At 37.5% G+C, this 21510-nt stretch overlaps 2 protein-coding genes across 3 annotated transcripts in view; one reads left to right on the top strand and one right to left on the bottom strand.

The window, feature by feature from the left end:
• Positions 1-180: 180 nt before the first annotated feature.
• Positions 181-10186, top strand: rmdn1 (regulator of microtubule dynamics 1). The gene is made up of 11 exons (XM_066689858.1): positions 181-414; positions 1262-1672; positions 2994-3105; positions 3933-4020; positions 4707-4866; positions 5585-5674; positions 5915-5970; positions 6160-6247; positions 6768-6798; positions 8367-8500; positions 9071-10186. Exons 1-11 carry the CDS (start codon positions 181-183, stop codon positions 9113-9115), a joined length of 1449 nt encoding a protein of 482 aa, XP_066545955.1. The 3' UTR covers positions 9116-10186.
• Positions 10187-15972: 5786 nt separating this feature from the next.
• The window catches only part of wwp1 (WW domain containing E3 ubiquitin protein ligase 1), a 52271-nt gene continuing 46733 nt past the window's right edge, over positions 15973-21510 (bottom strand). For both annotated transcript variants that reach the window (XM_066723306.1, XM_066723307.1), the window contains exons 24-25: positions 21344-21416; positions 15973-20928 (exon numbers count right to left, since the gene is read on the bottom strand). In XM_066723306.1, coding sequence (XP_066579403.1) covers positions 20829-20928; positions 21344-21416 — 173 coding nt within the window. In that variant the 3' untranslated portion in view covers positions 15973-20828. The remainder of the gene's footprint in view (positions 20929-21343; positions 21417-21510) is intronic.

Here is a 21510-nt window from a genome sequence, read left to right as displayed (position 1 = left end):
TCACCTTACTGCATACATACATATATGTGCTGTTATAATAACGTAAGTGTTATTACATTACTTCTTTCGAAAAGGCAAATTAATACTGGACCGGAACAATAAAGCTTGGAGTTTTGTTTCCTGTCGTGCAAAAAAGTAGGACTACTTTCTGGCAACTATGGTCGCGTTCTTTTAGCGCAGATGTCCGCAGTTCTGCGCAGATCTGCAGAATCCCACCGGTCCCAGCCATGGGTGGAGCCGCGCAGGACTGCGGAACTCTGCGCACACGGAGGCGAGCACAGGCTGCGACACTTCTCTGCCGGGAGTCTGCGCGTGACGTCACGGTCTGCGCAGACGGAGCGCGGGCAGAACGGGGCGGAGCGGAGGAGTCGGCGCTTCTGCAAAATGCCTTTGAATCAGTTCGTATCAGATGAAGTATCTTTACGATCCTTTCATCCTTTACATTTGTAGAATGTTTTATTCCTGCTCATTGTAGCGACACTTAAGGGTTAACTACTAACATACTGAACTTTTTTTGTACAATATTATATTTGCACTGGTTTCGAATCTACATTAAATGTGTGATTTGAAAGAAATACACATGTAAAACATTTTGTATGTATTATTATGGATTTCCTTGTCAGGTGTGTAACTTACAAATGCACATAATACGTGGAAATTGGGTTAACCAGTAAAACATGCATACTATTTTATTATTATTATTATTTCTTGGCAGACGCCCTTATCCAGGGAGACTTACAACATAAGTGCAAAACAAAGTGCAAGAACACAGTTAAGTACAAGGCATCAAACATTACAAGTTCAAATTTACATTAAACAAAGAAATTCAAGATATAATACATTTTACAACTTCCAATTTACACAGGTAAGTACAGTAAGTGAGGTCATACATCCTGGACAGTAAAAGCTTAGTGCTGTCAAGATGTAGGGTCACAGTCAAGGGCTACAGGAAAGGGAGCAAGGAGGAAAACAATCAAAAACGCAAGAAGCATAATAAAACTCTGTGAAGTGCTATCTAGCGGGGATTAAAAGGATTAATATTACAAGTACTGTCGGAAAATATGTGTCTTGAGTAAGCGCCGGAATGAGGTCAAGGTCATTGTTGAATCTTTAAAATATATTTCTGTTGTACTTATCTAGCATGAACATATTTATGTTGTAAGTCGCCTGGATAAGGGCGTCTGCCAAGAAATAAAAATAATAATGAAATTCATAAGATCCTTCATGGCTCGACTCAAGGCGATTCACACCCCCGCACTAGGCGGCGCTGCCCGTGCGGTGTCTTCTCCGGCCGACACGTCTTTGTCACTCAGCGCTCGTTGTTTGTTTCGCAGCCGCGGCTGCTCCTGCGCAGTCCCTCCGAGCAGCTGCGCGGCTGTGCGGACTGTTTGGCTGTGGATGCGGGATCTGCGGACGGCTGCTGCGGCGGAGGTCACGCAGGCGGCTAACCTGGGCAGGTTTGTCTGCGCAGACTCGGCAAAGCAAGCGTGTCAAGCTGCTGTGGAGTGGCGGTGTCGCTCATTCATCTGCTGGCTGTCCGAGCGACATGGCGGGACTGGCTGTGTTACGACCCTCTGTCGGCCGGTGGCTGCACTCCGCGACACGCAGGCGTGTCAAGACCCAGCCGGCCAGGCTGCACTGGACCAGCCGCAGCAAGTCCAGGCCCGGGGAGGTAAACGAGCCAGTACAGCTGTGTGCGCAGCGTAGCGTGGGGGCTTAGGTCGGCTTTAGGACACTGAACCATGGAGTTTATCACGACTTCAACTGGGTGTGTGCATGCATATGCATTTTTTGTAGGGGCGTTATTATCATAGTAATTGACAATAATATTAATCATCGTCTTCATTTAATAACGTTAAGGAACCTACTAACTGATGATGATGATGATGATAATACAAATACTAGTAATGGAAATGAATAGAGATAAAATGCAGCCAACATGGATAATGATGAAAGGAGAGCGGTGTCGCTGGGTGCAGTGGGATAAAGGCAGTGACGGCCAAAGCAAACCTGGTGCTGGTATGTAAAGAGAAGTGTTGAATTGAAACATACATACAACAACAACAAGTCAAGTATATATCATTATATTCTATATTTACACTTATCATTTAAATATTTGAAATCAAATGGTGCTGTTGAACTGCAGATGAAGCTGTTATGGTTGCAAACCTCAGGTTGTGCGTTTACTGTGATTCGCATAATGCGGGGAAATCTCTGAAAAGCACCGAGAAGCCAGGACGAGCGGATAACTGCGTAAACACACATCGCATTGATAATTCACACAATAGAAAGATTGTGGACCCTGGAAACCCAGCTGCATTGGATTCACCCTGGTGTAAAACACATGTAAGAAAGAAGTCAACATTAGCATTGAGTACACAGCGAAACAGTCATACGTTACTGTTGTTTATTCCTTGAGCCATGGTTTACTTGTTAAAAAAACATGAATTATACATGAATCTGTCTATACAATGGGACAAGTTTGGAAGAGAACAAAGGTTTATTTGTTTTTTGTGTTGTTTTTTTTTAATTCCATGAGGAATAAGGATGTGAAGTTGATGTCTTATTTGTGGATTTATTTTTAAAGTAATGGTCACTTATTTCAGATTTTTCAAAAAATAAGTAATGGTTTGTTTGTCATTACTTATGTTGAGAAACGAACTATTACTTGTTTTTGGAAAAATCTGAAATCAGGAATAAGTGACCATTACTTTAAAAATGAATCCACAAATAAGACATCAACTTCACAAGGTGATCTATTCCTTATTCCTCATGGAATTAAAAAACCCAAAACAAAAACAAATAAACATTTGTTCTCTTCCAAACTTGTCCCATTGTATAGACAGATTCATGTATTGTCATTGTTTTTGTTTTTTCACTTTTTTTTAATGGGTTGTGTTATTTTTTTTATTCATTTATGGGGGGAGGGGGAGTTAACCGTAATGTGGCTTGTGAACTGTGGGTTTCATTGTGCTTTTTTCTGAATTTTCTAGGGATCTGGTGGTAATGGAGCATTCCTGGTCACTTTACCAGCCTTATCTTTGTTGGGCGTTGAAATTTACAGAAGGAGTAATGACATGGGAGTGGTTCATGCTCATGCCAAAGGTACTGTGACAGTAGAAACATAGGAATCACATACAATGCAAATATGCTGAGACCAGCACCTGTAACTAATAAAGGTGCATTTTGCGACCTTTCAAGAATGAGGGCTCACTGCTCTCTGATTTTCTTCCTAGCAAATCAGTAATTATAATTTGTATCTTCCAATTGATACCATTGATATCAGAAATGCAATTATCAATATGAAAAACAATCATTATTGATACTGAAATTGTCATTATTGAAATCAAAAATGCACTTATTGGTATAAAGAATATGTAATTCTTGCATGCCACTTACTGACAGCACCAACATAAATGAAAGTGTCCATTCAGATACCGGAGATGTTTATGAAACTCTATGCTTTTGCTTATTACTATTCTGAATTTCATTTAATATGTGTACTTTCAAAGATAATGTCTGGTCATTTGAATTACCATCTGTATTATTATTTGCATTATGAAAAAAAATGGAAATCGTTCTACTCCTCATGCTAAATGCAGGTGGTATAGAGAACATGTATGACTTAATTGAGTCATTTCGGAATGATATGCATGCATCACTCTATCAACCTTTTGTTACTGAATAATTATTACAGAATGTTACATGTCCTTTATGTAACAAAGGAACATACATTCTTTGCAATTTAGTAAGATTTTTCTTTACCAAAAATAATGTACTGGGTGCTGGTCAGTTTACAACCAGAAACGTCACCATTTAAGTTATCTTCCAGTGTGGAAAAGTGCATGTGTTTGGAATACAAATAAGAACACACATTGTCTAAGCACATGTCCATGTTAATGTTAATAACCACTCTCTGTGTTTGTTTCAAGACGAAGAAGTAATTGAACAAGCCGACTACCTCTACAGCTGTGGGGAAACCGAAAAACTTTACCAGCTCCTAGTCCAGTACAAAGATAGGTGTGTTCTAAATATTAGAGCTGAATTATAAAGACTTATTCAAACTGTTTCAATGTTTATTCATCTCTCAGACAGTTCTTTACCTCTGAAGTTATGTGTTTTGTAACAAAGTGCTGGGTTGGGTGATTATGCACTTCCTACATGTTTTCTATGTTGTTTTGCATATTTTGTAATATAACTTAGATTAATATCCAGTCTTACTTATTGTTCAATTCAGAATAGATCTGGAGGATATGTCTTCAGAGAGGAAGTGCAGTAGGGAGCCAAATGGATGTTACACTATGTTCTCTAGCCTTGCTGTGGTGTAGAAAGCTAGACTCCGTTCTTCATAAGCTTCATAAGACACAGTAAACAAAATTGAACCAGTGAAGCACACACATTATGTAAGAGAAACCTGGGAATTTTTTTTCCTTATTTATTAAATTTGTTGTCAATGTTGGGCAAACTTAGTCCAGAATGGCTGTGTTCCATAGAGTTTCTAGAAATGTTTTATTCACAACCCATTTAAAACCTGGAAATTTGTTCAGTGTAGTAAATCAATTGCTAAAATTAAACAATCCAAAACTCAGGTGAAACGAATGGAAGAAGGCTGCAGCCTACAAACAACAGGGCTGTCCACGACTGTCTTGCATGGTTACTGGTCCGCTCATTGTGGTCACTGACAGTGCCAGCATCTTCCTCCACAGTGACAATGCAGAGTTCCTGTGGCGACTGGCCCGTGCCTCACGAGACCTGGCTTTCCTATCCCACATCTCTGCTGACGATAAGAAAAGACTGATATATGAAGGCTTTAACTATGCAAAGAAGGCACTGGAAATAAAAACATCTTGCTCTCCTGCGCATAAAGTAAGGCCTGTTTAATAGTAGTAGTAGTAGTATTGCAGTTGTCTTTCAATTTCTGAAAGACATCATCATTATTGGGATATTATGTCACACTTGTGGGAGGCTACCTGAGACATACGTCAAAGCTGCTGTCCTGTGGGTAGACAGAAGACCCGCCCATCTTCCCGCTTCTTCGATCTCCCCTGGAGTAACAATCTCCTATGAGTTTAAGGGCCAGAGTCCCAGTGCAAAAAGCTTAGAGGTCGCTACAGCAGACGTATAGCTCGGAAAGCAGAAGAACAAACTACTCCTGGGAAGATTGGAGAAGAAGCAGGAAGAGGGGCGGGTCTTCTCCATCTCCCCAAAGGAGGGCATATCGGCAGCTTTCTCATATGTCTCGGGTAGCCTCCCACAAGCGTGACGCAGTTTCCCGATCATGACGAATGCTTTTGTCTTTCAGAAAACCAGTATTGTACTGCAACCAAATGCTCTAGCAGAGCAGGGACCTCTTGCAATTTAGATACTTGGGCACCCATGATAGTAACAGCCTTTGTTACATAATTTGGTTCTGCAGCACCACCTGCCAAAGGAGAGTAAATCATTAAACTAGGCCCAAAAATGACACAAACAATTGCTGCTGCTAGCATTTCTGCTGATAACAGAATAATGCTCTAGTAGTGATTCAGTATTGTGCTGTCCCTGTGTGACTTCAGCCTGTTGCTTGATCTCTTTTCTTTAACAGTGGTATGCTGTATGTCTCAGTGATGTTGGAGACTATGAAGGGACCAAGACAAAAATCGGAAATGCTTATAAAATAAAAGAACATTTAGAGGTGAGATATTTGGCTTTAGTTTTTAAAAGCAATTGATGTTGCATAATAGAATAACAAGACTATCCTGCCATGATATGTTTATTGGTATATTTGGATAATGAACTGTCCCATTATTTGTGCCCTGCCAATTGAAAAATGCAATGAGAAAGAAACCATGGATGAAATCAAAAACAGTAAAGTGAATATAAGTGAAACTATAAGTGCATTTTCTCAATATGATTAGCACATATTTGTTTTTAGAAAGCAGTTGAACTGAATCCAAAAGATGCTACTTCTCTCCACATCTTAGGCCTCTGGTGAGTGTTTTTCTATATAATTAGGCCTTTTCCTTTTCAATATTGTTACCACACTTCTCAATAGGAATATAAATAATATGAATCTGAGCTTTGTTATACAACACAAGGACACTTTTTAATGCCTGGGTGGTTTTTGAATGCTTGCTGTACACTGTCAACTAAATACTTTCAAAAACTCTTCTCACAAAGGTGTTTTGCCTTCACTGAATTGCCGTGGTATCAGCACAAAATTGCTGCCATGTTGTTTGCATCTCCTCCCACCTCAACGTATGAAGAGGTAATAACATAGTGGCTTTGTTCCCAAACCTGTAGAGTACCAATTATAATGTAGAGATTACTTCAGTAACTGGCAGCAAAGTGGGAAATGTGGTGTGGAGAGTCTTACTGGGCAGATACTCGTGATTTTCTGTCCTATTCAAGAGATGTTTGTATGACACAATGGTGTGCTTAATGAATATGTTAATTGATTGGGGTTTTCTGATTTACATTCCTGCATATATCACTAAAGAAACAGACTATTATTACTATTCTATGCCTCTTCAGCTTTTTAGAGAAAACCTTCTTTTGCAGAGGGTCCTTGAGCCAAGAGAAATTACTTAACATACTCCTTTAAACCTTTTGAACTTTTATAACCCTCATATTGTTTTGCTAATGGTTAATGATACTATAATGGTTAGTGGAAATGCTTATATGGTTCAAATGCTAATCCATTTGGCCAGATCTCTTCTATAAATGAGACGTATTTTTATACCGTTTTTTCACCATACTGCCGCTTAGTTGCATGGTCTTTTTTTCAGGCTCTGGAATTCTTCCTGAAGGCAGAAGCAGGTATATGGAGAATAAAAGCTACATCTCGCAAAATGTCCCAAACAGTCCCAAGTACATATTCGTGCAACCCATACATTTAGAAGTTTAGAGTTTAATTTTGCTAAAGAGGAAACGTATCTAACTTGTGCGCACTTCAAGGTGTGCAGTATTTGGACATCCAAAGGCAAAGAACACAAGAGCAAGTATAGTAGAAGTGTCTACAAGATGATTTGTAACAAGAAAAACAAGATTTGTGCAGTTTAGTCATATCAGACACCCACATGTTACTTGCACATCAGGAAGTCATACATGAAACATGACATACAATAGTGTAGTGTGTTTACATTTCACACATTCCTGTCCTATCCTATGTGTTACTGTTAGACTATGGCGTAGATTGGGGCTTTTATGCATCGATGACTGCAGATTGAATTCAAAGGAATGAGTGAGTAGAATTATTTTGTATTATAGTGTACGTGTTAGTGCTAATGTGCGACTATATGTGTAAATATATTTACACAGGGTTTTACAGTAAGTGGATCTAGATTATGAATGTGTGTGTATGTATAGAGGGGGAAGAATTTGAACTTGTATGGGAGCCCACAATCGTTGCTCAACCACTGCAGCTATACACTGCTTTAAAGCATGTTTCAATGTGATTTTGTACTTATTACTAGTTTCTATGCGAATATTTATTATTACAAAAAAACAACAACAGGGGATTTGGAATATTAAATGGACGTGGAATGCAGAGAAAGAAACAGATACATCATTATTTGATATCTCTCTTTCTGCCTTCCTGGCTAACTTGTTTTTTTGGCTGGTATCCAAAAAAATCTGCTGTTGATTGGTTGATAGGTGTTTCTTTCACCATCCCACTGTCCCACTTAAAGTGATACGTTTCATCACCACCTATCGCTGGACAAAGATGTTTTTATTGTCTTTCTACTGATAATTACATTCATAATCCTTACACAGCCCAAGAAGGGGATTCTCCCATTTTATTTGAAATATGGGTCTCACTGACTCACTGGGTATCAACTGACATTTTGTTCAGAGCTAGTAAGAGCTGTAACTAGCTCTTGTGTTTGAAATTATAAGAATGTTATGAAGGAACTAGGCTTATTTCTTGTAGTGACTTTGTGCATCATTACTGTGTTAATTGCAGGATATGTATATTTTAAGGACATTGACACTGCGGAGGTCAGTGTGAGATTATTTTGGTTTCATTCTCAATATCGCAATCATTTCCATTGAAGGAAAATATTTTGGGATTGGTTTCTATAAAATAATATACTAAAGTGATCAGGTGGTATAACTCGAAAAGCAAAGTTTGCATGTTGCGTAGGATAGAAATCTAAAAAAAATTATCTTTCACATGACTTAACTTCAAACACTGTTCATAAATTGCTATTAATTTAAATCTAAAATGATTACTAACCATTGTACACTCATTGAGTACACTCATGATGGAGTTGTCTATTCCTCAATGTGCAATCATGGAATCTGTCAACTACTGTGTGTTTTAGGGGTGACTTCTCACCAGGCTCAAACTTTGTGTTGTTCTTCCTCTGCTTATTCTCCTACAGTCGATTCTAATTTCTATAGCAAGAATTTGCTGATGGTAGGGAAGGCCTATATGATGCTGAAAGATCAGGAGAAAGCCAAGCTGTGGCTCTCAAAAGCCAGGGACTACCCGGCTCACACTGAAGAAGATAAGCAGGTACAACTGTCGCCCACGTTCTACCAATCACAGCGGTCACTGACCCACATCAGATGTTCCTACTGGAGGGACCCACTATTAGGTTTTTCAACCTCTTTAATCTTTAATAGCATATTATTTGATTTCTTCCTGAGGTCTGTGACTTTGAGAAATTATGTGTTATTGTTCTTATGAATATACAGTTTCTGCTGAGCACCATATGAACCAGAATTGTAAAACATGGAAGTTGTATTGGCCAGTTGTGATACATAACTCGACCTGTTATTGTCATATGTATAAAAGGTTAGTTAATCATGTATGTTTATTTTCAATGACTGTGTATATGCACTTATCAGCTTTTACAATCTAGGATGTAAGACTTATATATTGTTTACTGTATATCTTGTATATACTTGTGTAAATTTGAATTTGTAAAATGCATTATGCCTTGAACTGCATTGTATTATTGCACTTTGCTCTTATATTATGTAAGTCGCCCTGGACAAGGGTGTCTGCTAATAAATAAATAATAATAATATGATTATGCAGAGATAAACATAAACATATATTTTTGTTTCTTTTTCTTTTCAGGTTCATAAAGAAGCTGTTGATCTTCTTAAAAAGTTCAGTGTCTGACACTATGAACAAACCAAGTGCAACTTACATAATTTTACAAACCATTGTTTTTAATTTGTACTGTTCTCTGTCCATCATCTCATCTCATCGTCACTGTTAACTTCTTGAAGAAAGAAGAAATGAAGAACAAAAAGAAATGTTGCAGGAGCCGAAGCTTTTTTATATGTATATTTTTTTCTAACATAGCAACATGAAATGTGCATTTTTACATTATGAATTGCCTTAATTACAAATATATATATATGTAGGTGAGTTTCAAAAATTGCTGGCGCTACAATGATTTTAATAAACCTTAAATGTGGGGTGCCTTATCCCAGGGAGTTTATATAAAACAGATTATCCATTCAAGGAAAGATGGACAGCAGCTCCCATCAGAAAACAGTCCACATTCACCAGTCACAAAAAAACTGTTCAGAGCATCGTCATGCACTGAGGAAGATAAGTCAAAACGCATAAGCATCATTATGTTTACTTTCTCCAATAAATATTTTTTTGTGACATTGGTGAATATGGATTGTTTTTAGATGGGAGCTGCTGTAACAGATTATCCATTCAAGGAAGTAATATATACACCGATCAGCCATAACATTATGACCACTGACAGGTGAAGTGAATAACACTGATAATCTCGCTATCATGGCTCCTGTCAGTGGGTGGGATATATTAGGCAGCAAGTGAACATTTTGTCCTCAAAGTTGATGTGTTAGAAGCAGGAAAAATGGACAAGCATAAAGATCTGAGCAACTTTGACAAGGGCCAAATTGCGATGGCTAGATGATCCAACGGACGAGCTACTGCTACACAATACACAATATTAGGCAGGTGGTCATAATGTTATGGCTGATCGGTGTATTTATATATATGTGTATGTGTGTGTATGTACTGCAATCCAACATTTACATCACTTGAATCATTCCACTCACCAGCACTAGTTTGTATGAATAGGCTAATGCACGGTAACGTGTGTGTGATTTTTTGGAATCAAATGTGTTCTCAAGGTAAATTGTAATGTTTCACTATGAATCCTGTTGTCTTGTATAGCAGGTACATTAAAAATAACTGTCGTACCAAGCTGTGATTGCACCACTCATATTTTATTGTATGACCCAAAGTATGTATTACTTCCAGAATTGTAGCAGACCAATTCACTCACACATTGTTTACTGCAGTATCAAGTTGTTTATATTTCACCTCAATTTCTGCATTATAATAACCAAAATAAAATAGCATATCTGAAAACACCAACGTAAAATATAAATCTGAAAACAATCGAAGCAAGAAAGCAATCCCATGTCAAAATTTTGTTGTAGTTTACTGTAAACATTTTTGGACACCCCGATCAGCACATAACAGAGCTCTCTGTAATGCTGATGTGACACACAGGTTGCTTTTATTTTGACCAAAAAAAAGCTTTAGTAAGTCTGAATGTCCTTCTATATATAAATGTGTGTGTGTGTGTGTGTGTATAATCAGATTAATTCTTATCTGTGTATTTTACATTGATATAGGAACACAGTGTGAATACAATGTGCATCTGAAATGTATTCTTGTAGTGATGATAAAGGTCCCTAATCAAAGGTGAAGAGAGGGAGAAATAATGGGGTGTTGATAATCTTTTTATGTGAAAGTGTTATTTTTGTAGGTAAAGACACCTCTGAAAAGATTAATTTTGCAGGAAAATACATCCAATCAATCTAACTTATTTCAGCTGTTTGAACTTTGCTATTATGCAAACAACCTCAGTCCTCGGGAAGGTCATTGAAACAAAGGATACGTACACTGAAGTGAAACTGCTGTTAGAAATGCTATAATTCATACTCAGCATGATTTCATTTTTATTTAAAATTTGTAATTTGTGTTTGCTTTATTAGGCAGTCTAACGTATGGAAAAGTCACCCAATGATTGGTACCTTAGCAGGTGACAATATGTTGCTGTAGCCACCCCTTTCAAGGTACTTGGCTTATATTTTGACCTCCTCTTTATTCAGGCACCAGACCAAATATTTCCAGTGCCAAAGGTCTGGATACACAAACAGCTTGTACTGACAGATTACATAAAGGCAAAAAGAAAGCCAGTTTTTCTTAGGGGTTATGGGGTACAACAGGCTGGGCTTTTCAGCAAAATATACTGCTGGTAGAGTTTTGTAGTTGACTTGCAGGTATGACTGTCAAAACATTTTAGATTTACTTTTTCTCCCTGTATGTAAAATAAAAGCTGTGACATCATAGAACAAAATATGTCCTTATTTTATGCAGTTATGAAACAGGAGGCAGTTCTCAAAGGAACTGGAGGAACTGAAATGGGCTGACAAATATTTTCAGATCCCAGCCCTTGTAACCAACAGGCATTGATCGATTTAATTATATATTATTATTTATTCATTACCAGATGCCCTTATCCAGGGTGACTTACAGCTTACACAAGAAACACTTCAAACCACTACAAAGGACAGTAACAATGAGTTAAAAATACAATAAGCATTCATCCTACAACAATGAGGTAACAGTTTAGACAAAATACAGTTAAGTCGAAGGTGTATGCCTAAGGGAGGGTTAGGGATAGGAGAAGTCACATTAAAATGAAAGTACTAACAGTACACACGTATAGAGGAGCAAAAGGAAGCACAGTTTAATAAGAAAGTGTTTAGAGCCAGAGTGCGGAGCAGCCCAGGAGCCCAGGGAATGCAGTATTACAGGTACAGTCTGAAGATGTGTCTTAAGTAATAACTGCAAGGTGGTAAATACATTCTGCAGTTTAAATGGTGCCTTTGAGCTACTTAGTACTGCAGCTGAAACAGTGTGTCACCATCAAAATGTACCCTTTCACTACTTTAGGATTCTGTATATTCTGTATATATGTTAAGAAAAAGCATCAGTGCTCGAATGATTTTACAAAGAGGTAATCAAAGTAAAATTCAATAAACAAAATAGTAGATATATATATATATATATATATATATATCACAGTTCACACACACTTGTTCCTGTGGCCGTGGGCACATACACTCAATATTGTTAATGGAAACTATAATTACTAGCAAGGATTAAGACCATGATGCTAATTTTTAAAAGTTGCTGACGTGATGTGCTCGATCAGGAAGAATAGCATATATTTTACTTATACACTATAACAACACACAAATAAGCATACAACCCTGATTTTAGAAGTAGTGGGACCTTCACTTTAAGACTGTTCTGTTCTGTATCTGTTTAAATGACACTCATAGATAAATCTGTTCTAATAATTTACTTTATTCACTATAATAGGTTTATGGCATCTTTGTAGTGATTGTGTGAATATGTAGAACAGTGTATGTTAATGTTAAATTAAGTCATCCATCCATTTTCTAAACCGCTTATCCTGGTAAGGGTCACAGGGAAGCTGAAGCAATCCTGGCAGGCATAGGGCACAAGGCAGGAATACACCCAGGACGGGACACCAGGCAACACACAGACACATCAACCTAACCTGCATGTCTTTGGACAGTGGGAGGAAACCAGAGTGCCCGGAGGAAACCCACGGAGACACGGGGAGAACATACAAACTCCACACAGACAGACACACCGAGCCGAGACTTGAACCCAGGACTCCGGGAGCTGTGAGGCAGTAGCGCTAACCACGATGCCACCTCTGATTATATGACACTACACCTTAAATGCATTTTCCTAAACTGTCCTTTCAATAGCGTAACTCCTCCATGACTTCTCACCTCGAATGCTTAGAACAGTTCTTAGAACCCTGACACCAAGGCTGCGAACCACGCAAAGCACAGTTGGACTGTAAACTGGGCAGTTGGTGTTGAGCAATCAAAGAGAGAGAAGATGCAAACAATAAAGAGTTTACTCGTGACTTTTACATTCGTAGTGTGGGAAGGGCAGGTGGTCAATAAAGAAAGACCCCTTATCCACTTGAGGGTATTTACATCCAGAAACCATGAACTGTGTAGGATTTACAGTCCTCAAATCAGTGCCCCTAAATGTAACTTACGCTGTGAAAAACACAGATGCATTATAGGATCCATGGGTGCATTGACAATAGGTATGTTTTGAGGGGGGTCTAAAAGGTTGTACAATTCAATAATGCTGCTGTCTGTATCAACCTGTTTAACATGGTGTTCTTTTGCTTATTCAATTGTTTGTTTGTACATCATTTCTGCCAGCCCAAACTCGAGTATGTGTGGCCAGTAGAGGTCAATGGACTGAGTTCTCTGAGCTTGGCTGCACTTCTCAGCCCCCCCGTGAACCCTGTATGCCAGCTGGCAGGGGGGCGCACAGCAAGCCCAGATCCTCCACTTCCTGTACCAGGTCGTCATGTGGATCAAGAGACGTCTCACAAGAAGAAAGGTCAGCATTTACATCTTGTTTTTCAAGACCATAATGTTATGATCAAGCTGCCGTGTTGTGCTGAGGCACAGAACAAAAACATACGTGCTTGCCATATAATTCATGTATTATTATTGTATTTTCTTTCTATCCTTTTAACACTTTTACATGATGTATGATCACCCGATTCACATTGTATAAAGTCTGCTTAAAATACTAATACATGAACACATTTAAATATTTTGTTTTCACAGCGATTAAATATTTGTCTGAATTTCCTTCTAAGCAGATTGCTTCCTTATTATATAATATATAATAATAAGACATTTGTAAGCTTAAATTGTATTATTATTATTCTATATACTATGTTCATGTCTCATGTACTTACTGTCCAGTTCTCCAGTCCTAGTGCAGTGAGCTCAGTTGCAGGATTTGTCTTATACTTCCAATTTATTATTTTCATTGATTTTATATAGTCCTATAGTTTATAGTTTAAAACTGTAGAAAAACATTTGTTAATCCATTAATTTGTATTACACACAACAAACTTGAAAACCTCTAAAGTCTAGTGTACACCTTAGTGAAAGAAAAACATCACCTAACCATATTATTATATGTAAGGTAATAGTAGTCATCTTTCAATTCCAAAAGTCAATTATCAGTTTGGGAAATGTGCCATTTTCTGCAGCAGTAAGACGGGCTGTGCTCTTGACTCGCCCGACAGAAGAACGGGGCAATGTGACAATCTCATAACCGCCCATATGAATTGTTGCCTAGGGTGTCACAATTTATTGTGGTTGGGGGGCTTTCTCTTGCGCCAGCTCTGGTTGCATTGCAGTGCTGCCACAATCCTGAGTTCCTGTGCTTAACCTCCCTCAGGACCGTGCTCCAGTAGCCGAGGGGCTCAAATGCCTTGGCTGTGTGCAGAAAGAAGGCCTCCACCATCACACTGCTGACTGCATACAGCATAAGCGGAAGAGAGGAGGAAATAGTCGCAAACTGGCACTTTGGGCTGCGGTGCCAGTGAGATCACACTGTCCTCCATATGACCTCTGATACTGAACAATTGCAGCCCGTAGGGGAGGCAAAGGAGGCAGTGCTGTCCCAATATTTTCTAATTTGTATTTGTATTATTATTATCAGTAGTAGTTTAAATTTAAACATATAAAACATTTACTTTTAATTGATCAGTATTTATTTTGTACTCCATACACTCTGTGAAAGGACAGCTGCTTCTCAAAAAGTCTTTGGAGGAGGCTAACAAATCCAGCCCAGTTATTCCTCACATTTTTATCTAGCAACATCAAACACACTTCAAAAACAAAGAGGAGGAGGGGGGGCGGGTTGGGGCAGGCACTGCTGTCTCTCATTATTGTACAGGCCTATTTGTTTATTTTTTATTTTTTTAATCCTATTAATCGGCTAATGACGAAAGCCCGAACAAATAATTTACTTAATTAGATGTCCTCCATATGACCCATCTCTACTAAAACTAGATACCTTTGCTTTAAAATACACATTCATTCTTGGATTTAAGGTGTGCAGAGTGGTTCATGAATGATACAATGACATTTTGTAATCCATGGTTTCCATTTCATTTATTGTAGTGTTTGTTCTCTAAATTGGCAGTAAGGCACAGAAACAATAAGCACAGGCCTGTAACATTTCAGTTTCGTTTCTGAACTACAGAAAGCTGGAGATGAATGGGGAAAGTCTACTCTCGACTGATTTAGGTGGCTGATTTCTCCAAACCGATTCTACAGTATCCGATACATCTGGTCAACAAAATATTTGGTAAAAGAAAACAAAGCAGTTCCTTGTCCTCGATTTGAACAGTTTTGTTGAGGGTAGTGTTGCTTGGCTTGGTCTTTCTTGCGCTGTTGTACATCCCCATCTCCACCATCCCAGTCTCTCACAGTTTTTGACCTTTGCCAATTCATAGAGTCCAGTGCAGAATGTACACAGACGGGTACACCTGAAGCAGTTTTCCAAAACTGCTTTACAAAATCTGTTCATATGCAGTTTAATTCAATTGTGAATATATTTCTCAAACCAACAAACTGGGGAGAGAAAAAAAAAAAAAAAAACTGGTGGTTTGAGTGGAACAGGCTGTTCAAGAGAGAGAACTCTTCCATTCTTAATTCTTATATTCATTAATACTTATGCCTAGAGAATGATGTAAATTTAATTTTTTAGTAAATGAGGGTCAATACTTAGCAGCATGCTAAACCAAAACTATAGCAAAATATAACTTAGGGTGTGATGTGACTTGAAAGTCAGTTAAGCAGGTAAAAGGCATGGGGAATAAGCTCAACCTTAATCCAACAACAGCAACACAAAAACAATCAAGTATTGAATCTTCAGTCATGAAACCATTGTAAAATGTGAGCAAGTGCAAATGTTTCTGTTCAAATCTGTGTGCTTCTGAATACATTTCGCTGGAACAAGGAACTGAGAGTTTGTTTCGTCCTGGAACGTTAAGAGTTTGAAAACATCAATTTAACCCATGAAACAGAAATGAAAAGAAAATCAAATCAAATGCAAAGATGGTCAGATACATTTATTAAATATGGTATTCTCCAGGCAAGTTCCAACCCAAAAAAAAAAAAAAAATGAAGGAAATAATGCTTACAAGGTATATATCCTGAGCAACAGGCAGAATTATAACCCAAAAAGATTTATAAACACTACAGGACAAGATAATTTACTTAAGAACCAATTAATAAGATGGGTAAGCAGGTAAAAATAAATTCAAATTCTCTGTACATGTTTTAAACAGCTATAGCTGTACAGTATACATTTTTACAGTGTTGACTACACTTGATATGTTACAGTACTCGTCATTGATAGAAGTAATGCATCACAGAACCCTAAAGGATTGATTTCATTAGTCTGTAAAAATGTAAAATTTACACTATATATATTCCGTTGATATAAACAGTACAATTTTACAATTACATATTTTACTTGTAAGGAAGCACAATTTGCTTAAACTTAGTGTTTACTGTAATGAACACCAAGGGTTCGGATGGAATATAAAGGTCTTTGATTTCTGTGTAATTATAAATAAAATATGTATAGCTTTTTATTTTACATTTTGAAATTACACATTAAAACGTTTTGTGAAAGAAATAAAAGGATTTGGGGATTATCTACAAGACATAAATAAAAGGAGCTTAACATTATTCTGCTGAAAGTAATTTTGAGATGGGGAAAAATGTATTTGTTGATCTGCATATTGTTAAACATTATTGTGTTAGGAATTACACCAGCTTTATTTTATTTATATATGGTCTGTGTGTGTGTGTGTATATATATATATATATATATATATATATATATATATATATATATATATATATATGCGCATGTGTGTATGTATATATTACACAAACACACACACACACAAAGTTGAAAAACAAGCACCCAATGAAGGTACAGCTAAACATGCCATCGGAGACAGCCTTGCATTTAGTATTGATACTGGAATCATAGCCATGAGTTTGTTATGTATAGGCAAGACACGTACAAGGCAAAATTATAGACCGACCTCTTAAAAACACAACTTTTTGAAGGTTCAGTCTAAATCTTCCACATAAATGCAAACAAGAACAACAACAACAAAAAAAAAGGTTACATTGAATATTGTGCTGCTGTAACATTGAGCAATGGACCGGCTGGTATGCCAATGCATATGTAACCTAATCTATACTTTATTGTAAATTGTTGTACTCAATTACATGCATCCAACCAGACGTATACAGTGCCCTCTTCCAAAAGCAGTAATGTAGCTGCATTATCATTAAAAGATTTTGTTATGTACACAACTAACTAATTGATATAACCCTTTATTTCTTGCAGCTGGTAATTGTATTTAAAAAGTTTGTTGCAAAATGGGTTTGAATCTATTTAATTCATTTTGAAGGAGCATTTCCACAGATGCAATGATTTGAGGCTTCCTCATTTGAATGATAAAGCTCTATAGATCACACAAATAGTAGCTTTATCTGGCCCATGCCTTTAAGATTTTAACAATAAATACATCGTATTGCATTTTTGTGATAAATTAATATTGTTCTCAAGATTTAATAGGTATGGTTTGGGTTATTGCGTTTGCCATACAAGGACTGATGATGTTGCCAGGAATAAAATACTACAGTTGGGGAAGACTAAAACATGACATAACAAAGAAGAAAAATCTTGTCCAGTATTTTTTTCTTCTCTCTTCACAGGTGTGTTCTCCTCAATTAAAAAAAAAATACAAAAATGCTATCCCTTTTTCGGCATGAGTCTTTGCTACAAAGTGAGTAGCCCAAATAATGCATTCTATTCCCAGTTGCTTGAATATTAGATAAACCTAAACCTTATTCGATCTCATCATTTTTAAATCCTTGTAATATCAAAATTAACATTGAAAATATATTGCATGTAGAGGGGATGGGCCTGCTGTAAACCACACAAGCTTTGTCTCTCATGGTTTGCAGTGGCCCAGCATCCCTCTGTGACATATGTCCTTGTAATGCACTGCTGCCCATTTTTTATTCTAGATTTCATGCATTCTGAATCTTACACTTAAAAATAGAACCCTTTTTAATTTGCCATATTATCCTTCATAAATGAGGCCCAAGTGGTGCCAAGTAACATTTAAGTCATAAAGTGAAATAAAAGATGTAAAACAGAAAACGATTAAAAGCAGTATGTTCCGGAACATTAAGATTGGCAGGAAGGAGCCCTGCCTTTTTTGTGATGTTTACAATAAACCCCATTTGTTTAGATCTGTGTCTCAGATGTCCCAACCTGATTTGAATATCTGTCTGATCTCTTACAGGAAGGTTTGTCAATTAGCACAGCCCCCCCCCCGCCCCCCAAAAAATAAAACAAAAACATTACATATACTATGATTATTTATATGCAGTATCCAAAAGCGACATAATCCACTTTTAGAATTAATACTTTATTAATTGAAGCTCTAGCAAGTGTATTTACTCATGCACACCTCAATCATGACAGTATTAGTTATAGGAAAAGTCTGGAGGGGGATGTAAAACATTTAAACATATTTCTTTATCTATCTATCCATTATTATTGGTATCTTCTGCCACTTGTGTAAAAGGATCTCATGTCTGGATTTCCTCAGAGAAGAGGAAGAGGGGAAATAAAATAAAGCTTATGGAAGGGAAGCTGCAGGCACCAGCACTCAACTCTTGGCTTTTCCAGTGTGAAGGAAAACAGGTGCTTTGTGGAGCAGTGATCCATCATGGCAGTTTGGTACCATTGTCCTCTTTGCACTCAAGACTCCCTTTGAAGACATCCAAACACTTCAGAGGCAACTCCAGGCTCTCGGAAGCAGATCCACTAAAAATTCTTGTAATGATGGAGAAGTTGGGAATTTTTTTTTTGTGGTGTTTTTTAAACATTTATCCCTTCCAAAATTGCTTGCTTTTAGAAGTCTCTTGTGTGGATACAAATAAATCAAGTAACAGCACAAAAAGACTACAAATGAGTCTCATTTCAATCTGCAGGGCCAAAACAAAAAGGCGACTACATCACTGCTTCACCACATACATAGCTGTCTCCTCTTATTTAAGTTTAAACAGTGCTCAAAATGCATTTTGCCATGTTTAACAATAGGCTTATCTGCAGACCGAAAATCTTGTATTCTGAGATACATTGTTTAGGTTTTTTTTTTAACAAACGCTTGACTAAAGAAATATATGAGCTTGCCGCTTCTGTCAGTTATCTGTGACTTCGTTAGGAAACCAATGTGGTTTAACAATGCTAACTGCAGCTTTAAAGACAGGCAGAGAAGACGGCAATACATTTTGGAAACTGGTAGCCCATTCTACACATCGAATTCTATGCCTCCCATAAACACGAACACGCACACACAAGAAAAGACGGACATACTGAAAAATATATTTTTTTGTGGGTTAATACAGATATTCAAATTGTACTAAAGTATTACAACACTAGCTGCTGTTTAAGAGAAAGCTGTCTGAACTCAGTATTCAATTGCATGGAGTAGCAACATGATGCTGATTGGGATGCATGTACAACAGCAACTAAACACCAGAGTCCCAACTGAACTGATTTTCCGTAAAACAAAACAAAAATACCAGACTTGTAAAGAATGGATAAATGACACTTTCTTCGTACTAACACTGTACATTTGGACATGTGTTTCTCCGTCTTCAATCCAAACATTTTCAATAAACTTAGTAAAAGAATAAAAAAAAAATACTTGTGTGGATTCTGTTCTACCTTGTTCAACCATGCTTCATATATTTCACAGGTGTTCAGTCAGTGTCAACGCTATGATCTAATCCCGTCCCTCTCAGAATCATTTTAGTTTGAAAATGAGTGATTGTGTAACATGGTGTAAGGCAAGTCATGCGCAGAGGAATTGTATTCTATGTAAAGGCTATTTTGCACAGTTCTAAAGTTGGCAAGGAGCATCAGCTAGATGTTGGAGACTGAACATCTTCCTCTCAGCTACACCTGGAGAAGGAGCCTTAAATCCAGGTGAGCTTCATCTATTGTGCGCTAAAGCGGCTCTACGAGATCTGATCAGGTGAGCAATGCTTAGAGCACCCAGGCAGATGTTCAGATCAAAAGGATTTATAACAAATTTGCTGAACTCACATTTAAACTGGATTATGCCAAACTGGGGAGAACAGAATTCTATAATAAATGAGAAAATAACTGGAATGGTAGGGGCTGAAAACAAAAACAGAAAAGGTTTACCTATAATGTTAAGAGAGAAAGACAATAATAGATTGACGGAGAGCCACTTACAGGTAATGGTCATGTTATGATGGTGAGAAAACAGTGAAATCAAGGGACAAGAGTCCAGCTAACCCAGAAAGTCCAGCAGCTTTTACTTCCAATTCAAGCAAGGCATGTTTCATCCCTCAGACACTTCTACAGACAGGGATACTGGACAGGCAAAACTGCAGCAATGGGAGCTCAGCCCAAGCCTAAGACGAGAGCCTAGAGTCTGACAAATCACCCGAAGCTCTATAAAACTAGAGCTGTATATATTTAAACTATAAAATAATTTCTTCTTCTTCCAAGAAACCGACCAATATAATAATAATAATAATAATAATAATAATACTACATTTCCCACTGTTTAGAGGGGGGAAGAAATTAACATACAGTTAAAAAAAGCTGAAATGTTTTGCATATTTATGAGGCAGAATGCAGGGAAATTGGTAGAGGAGTTTCAGAAATCGAAGGGTTTTTTAAATGACAAAATAGCTTATATACATAACTAGGTATCTGTGCAATTAGTTTTTCATTTCGTTTTGTTTTTTACTTGGCTGGGTAAGGTTACAGAAGGTTAAATCTTTCGAGATCCATTTCTACCAGACGAGGTAAAGAGTTGAATCTATTCTTGGCCAAATCCTTCCGTTTCTTCAATTGCAAACAGGAGCTTCTCCTTCAGCTGCTCATAGCTTTTATATGGAGGCAGATCCAGTCGGTTGAAGCTGAAATTAGAAAGATTTCATTCATAGTGGGAAGGGGGGAAATAAACCACTAAGCTTAATCAAAGTTTGATCTCTCTAACTTTGTATTTTTTCTTGAATGGTTCTCCATCAGCAGGGACACACGGACCCAGGGAAACGAATGGAAATTGGGCTTCAAAGCATTCAAAACTGAAAACAGGAGACACTTCTTTACACAGAGAGTTGTCACAATCTGGAACAAACTTCCCAGCAAAGTGGTACAAGCTGAAAATTTGGGAACACAAAGTCAGACTGGATAGGATCCTTGGATCACTCAGATATTAATGGACACCAAACGAGCATGATGGGTCGAATGGCCTCCTCTCATTTGTAAACTTTCTTATGTTCTTATGTATAGGTCTTCATCCACACTGATCAAAGTAATTTAGATGCTCACCACGTATGACTCCTGGGAAGCCATGTGTCTTTTCCAACCTTCTCAATGCAGAATTTCTGAGGACCATTGCTCCCTATAGAGGAAAAATTATATTACTGAGAATACATATTCGCCTAAATTGAAATGCTTTAACAATGTGTCTTTTATGCAAAGATATCTCATTATTA

Source organism: Amia ocellicauda, chromosome 2 (genome assembly GCF_036373705.1).
Source record: "Amia ocellicauda isolate fAmiCal2 chromosome 2, fAmiCal2.hap1, whole genome shotgun sequence".
NCBI classification, from domain to species: domain Eukaryota; kingdom Metazoa; phylum Chordata; class Actinopteri; order Amiiformes; family Amiidae; genus Amia; species Amia ocellicauda.
This window is presented reverse-complemented; position numbering and strand designations above follow the sequence as displayed.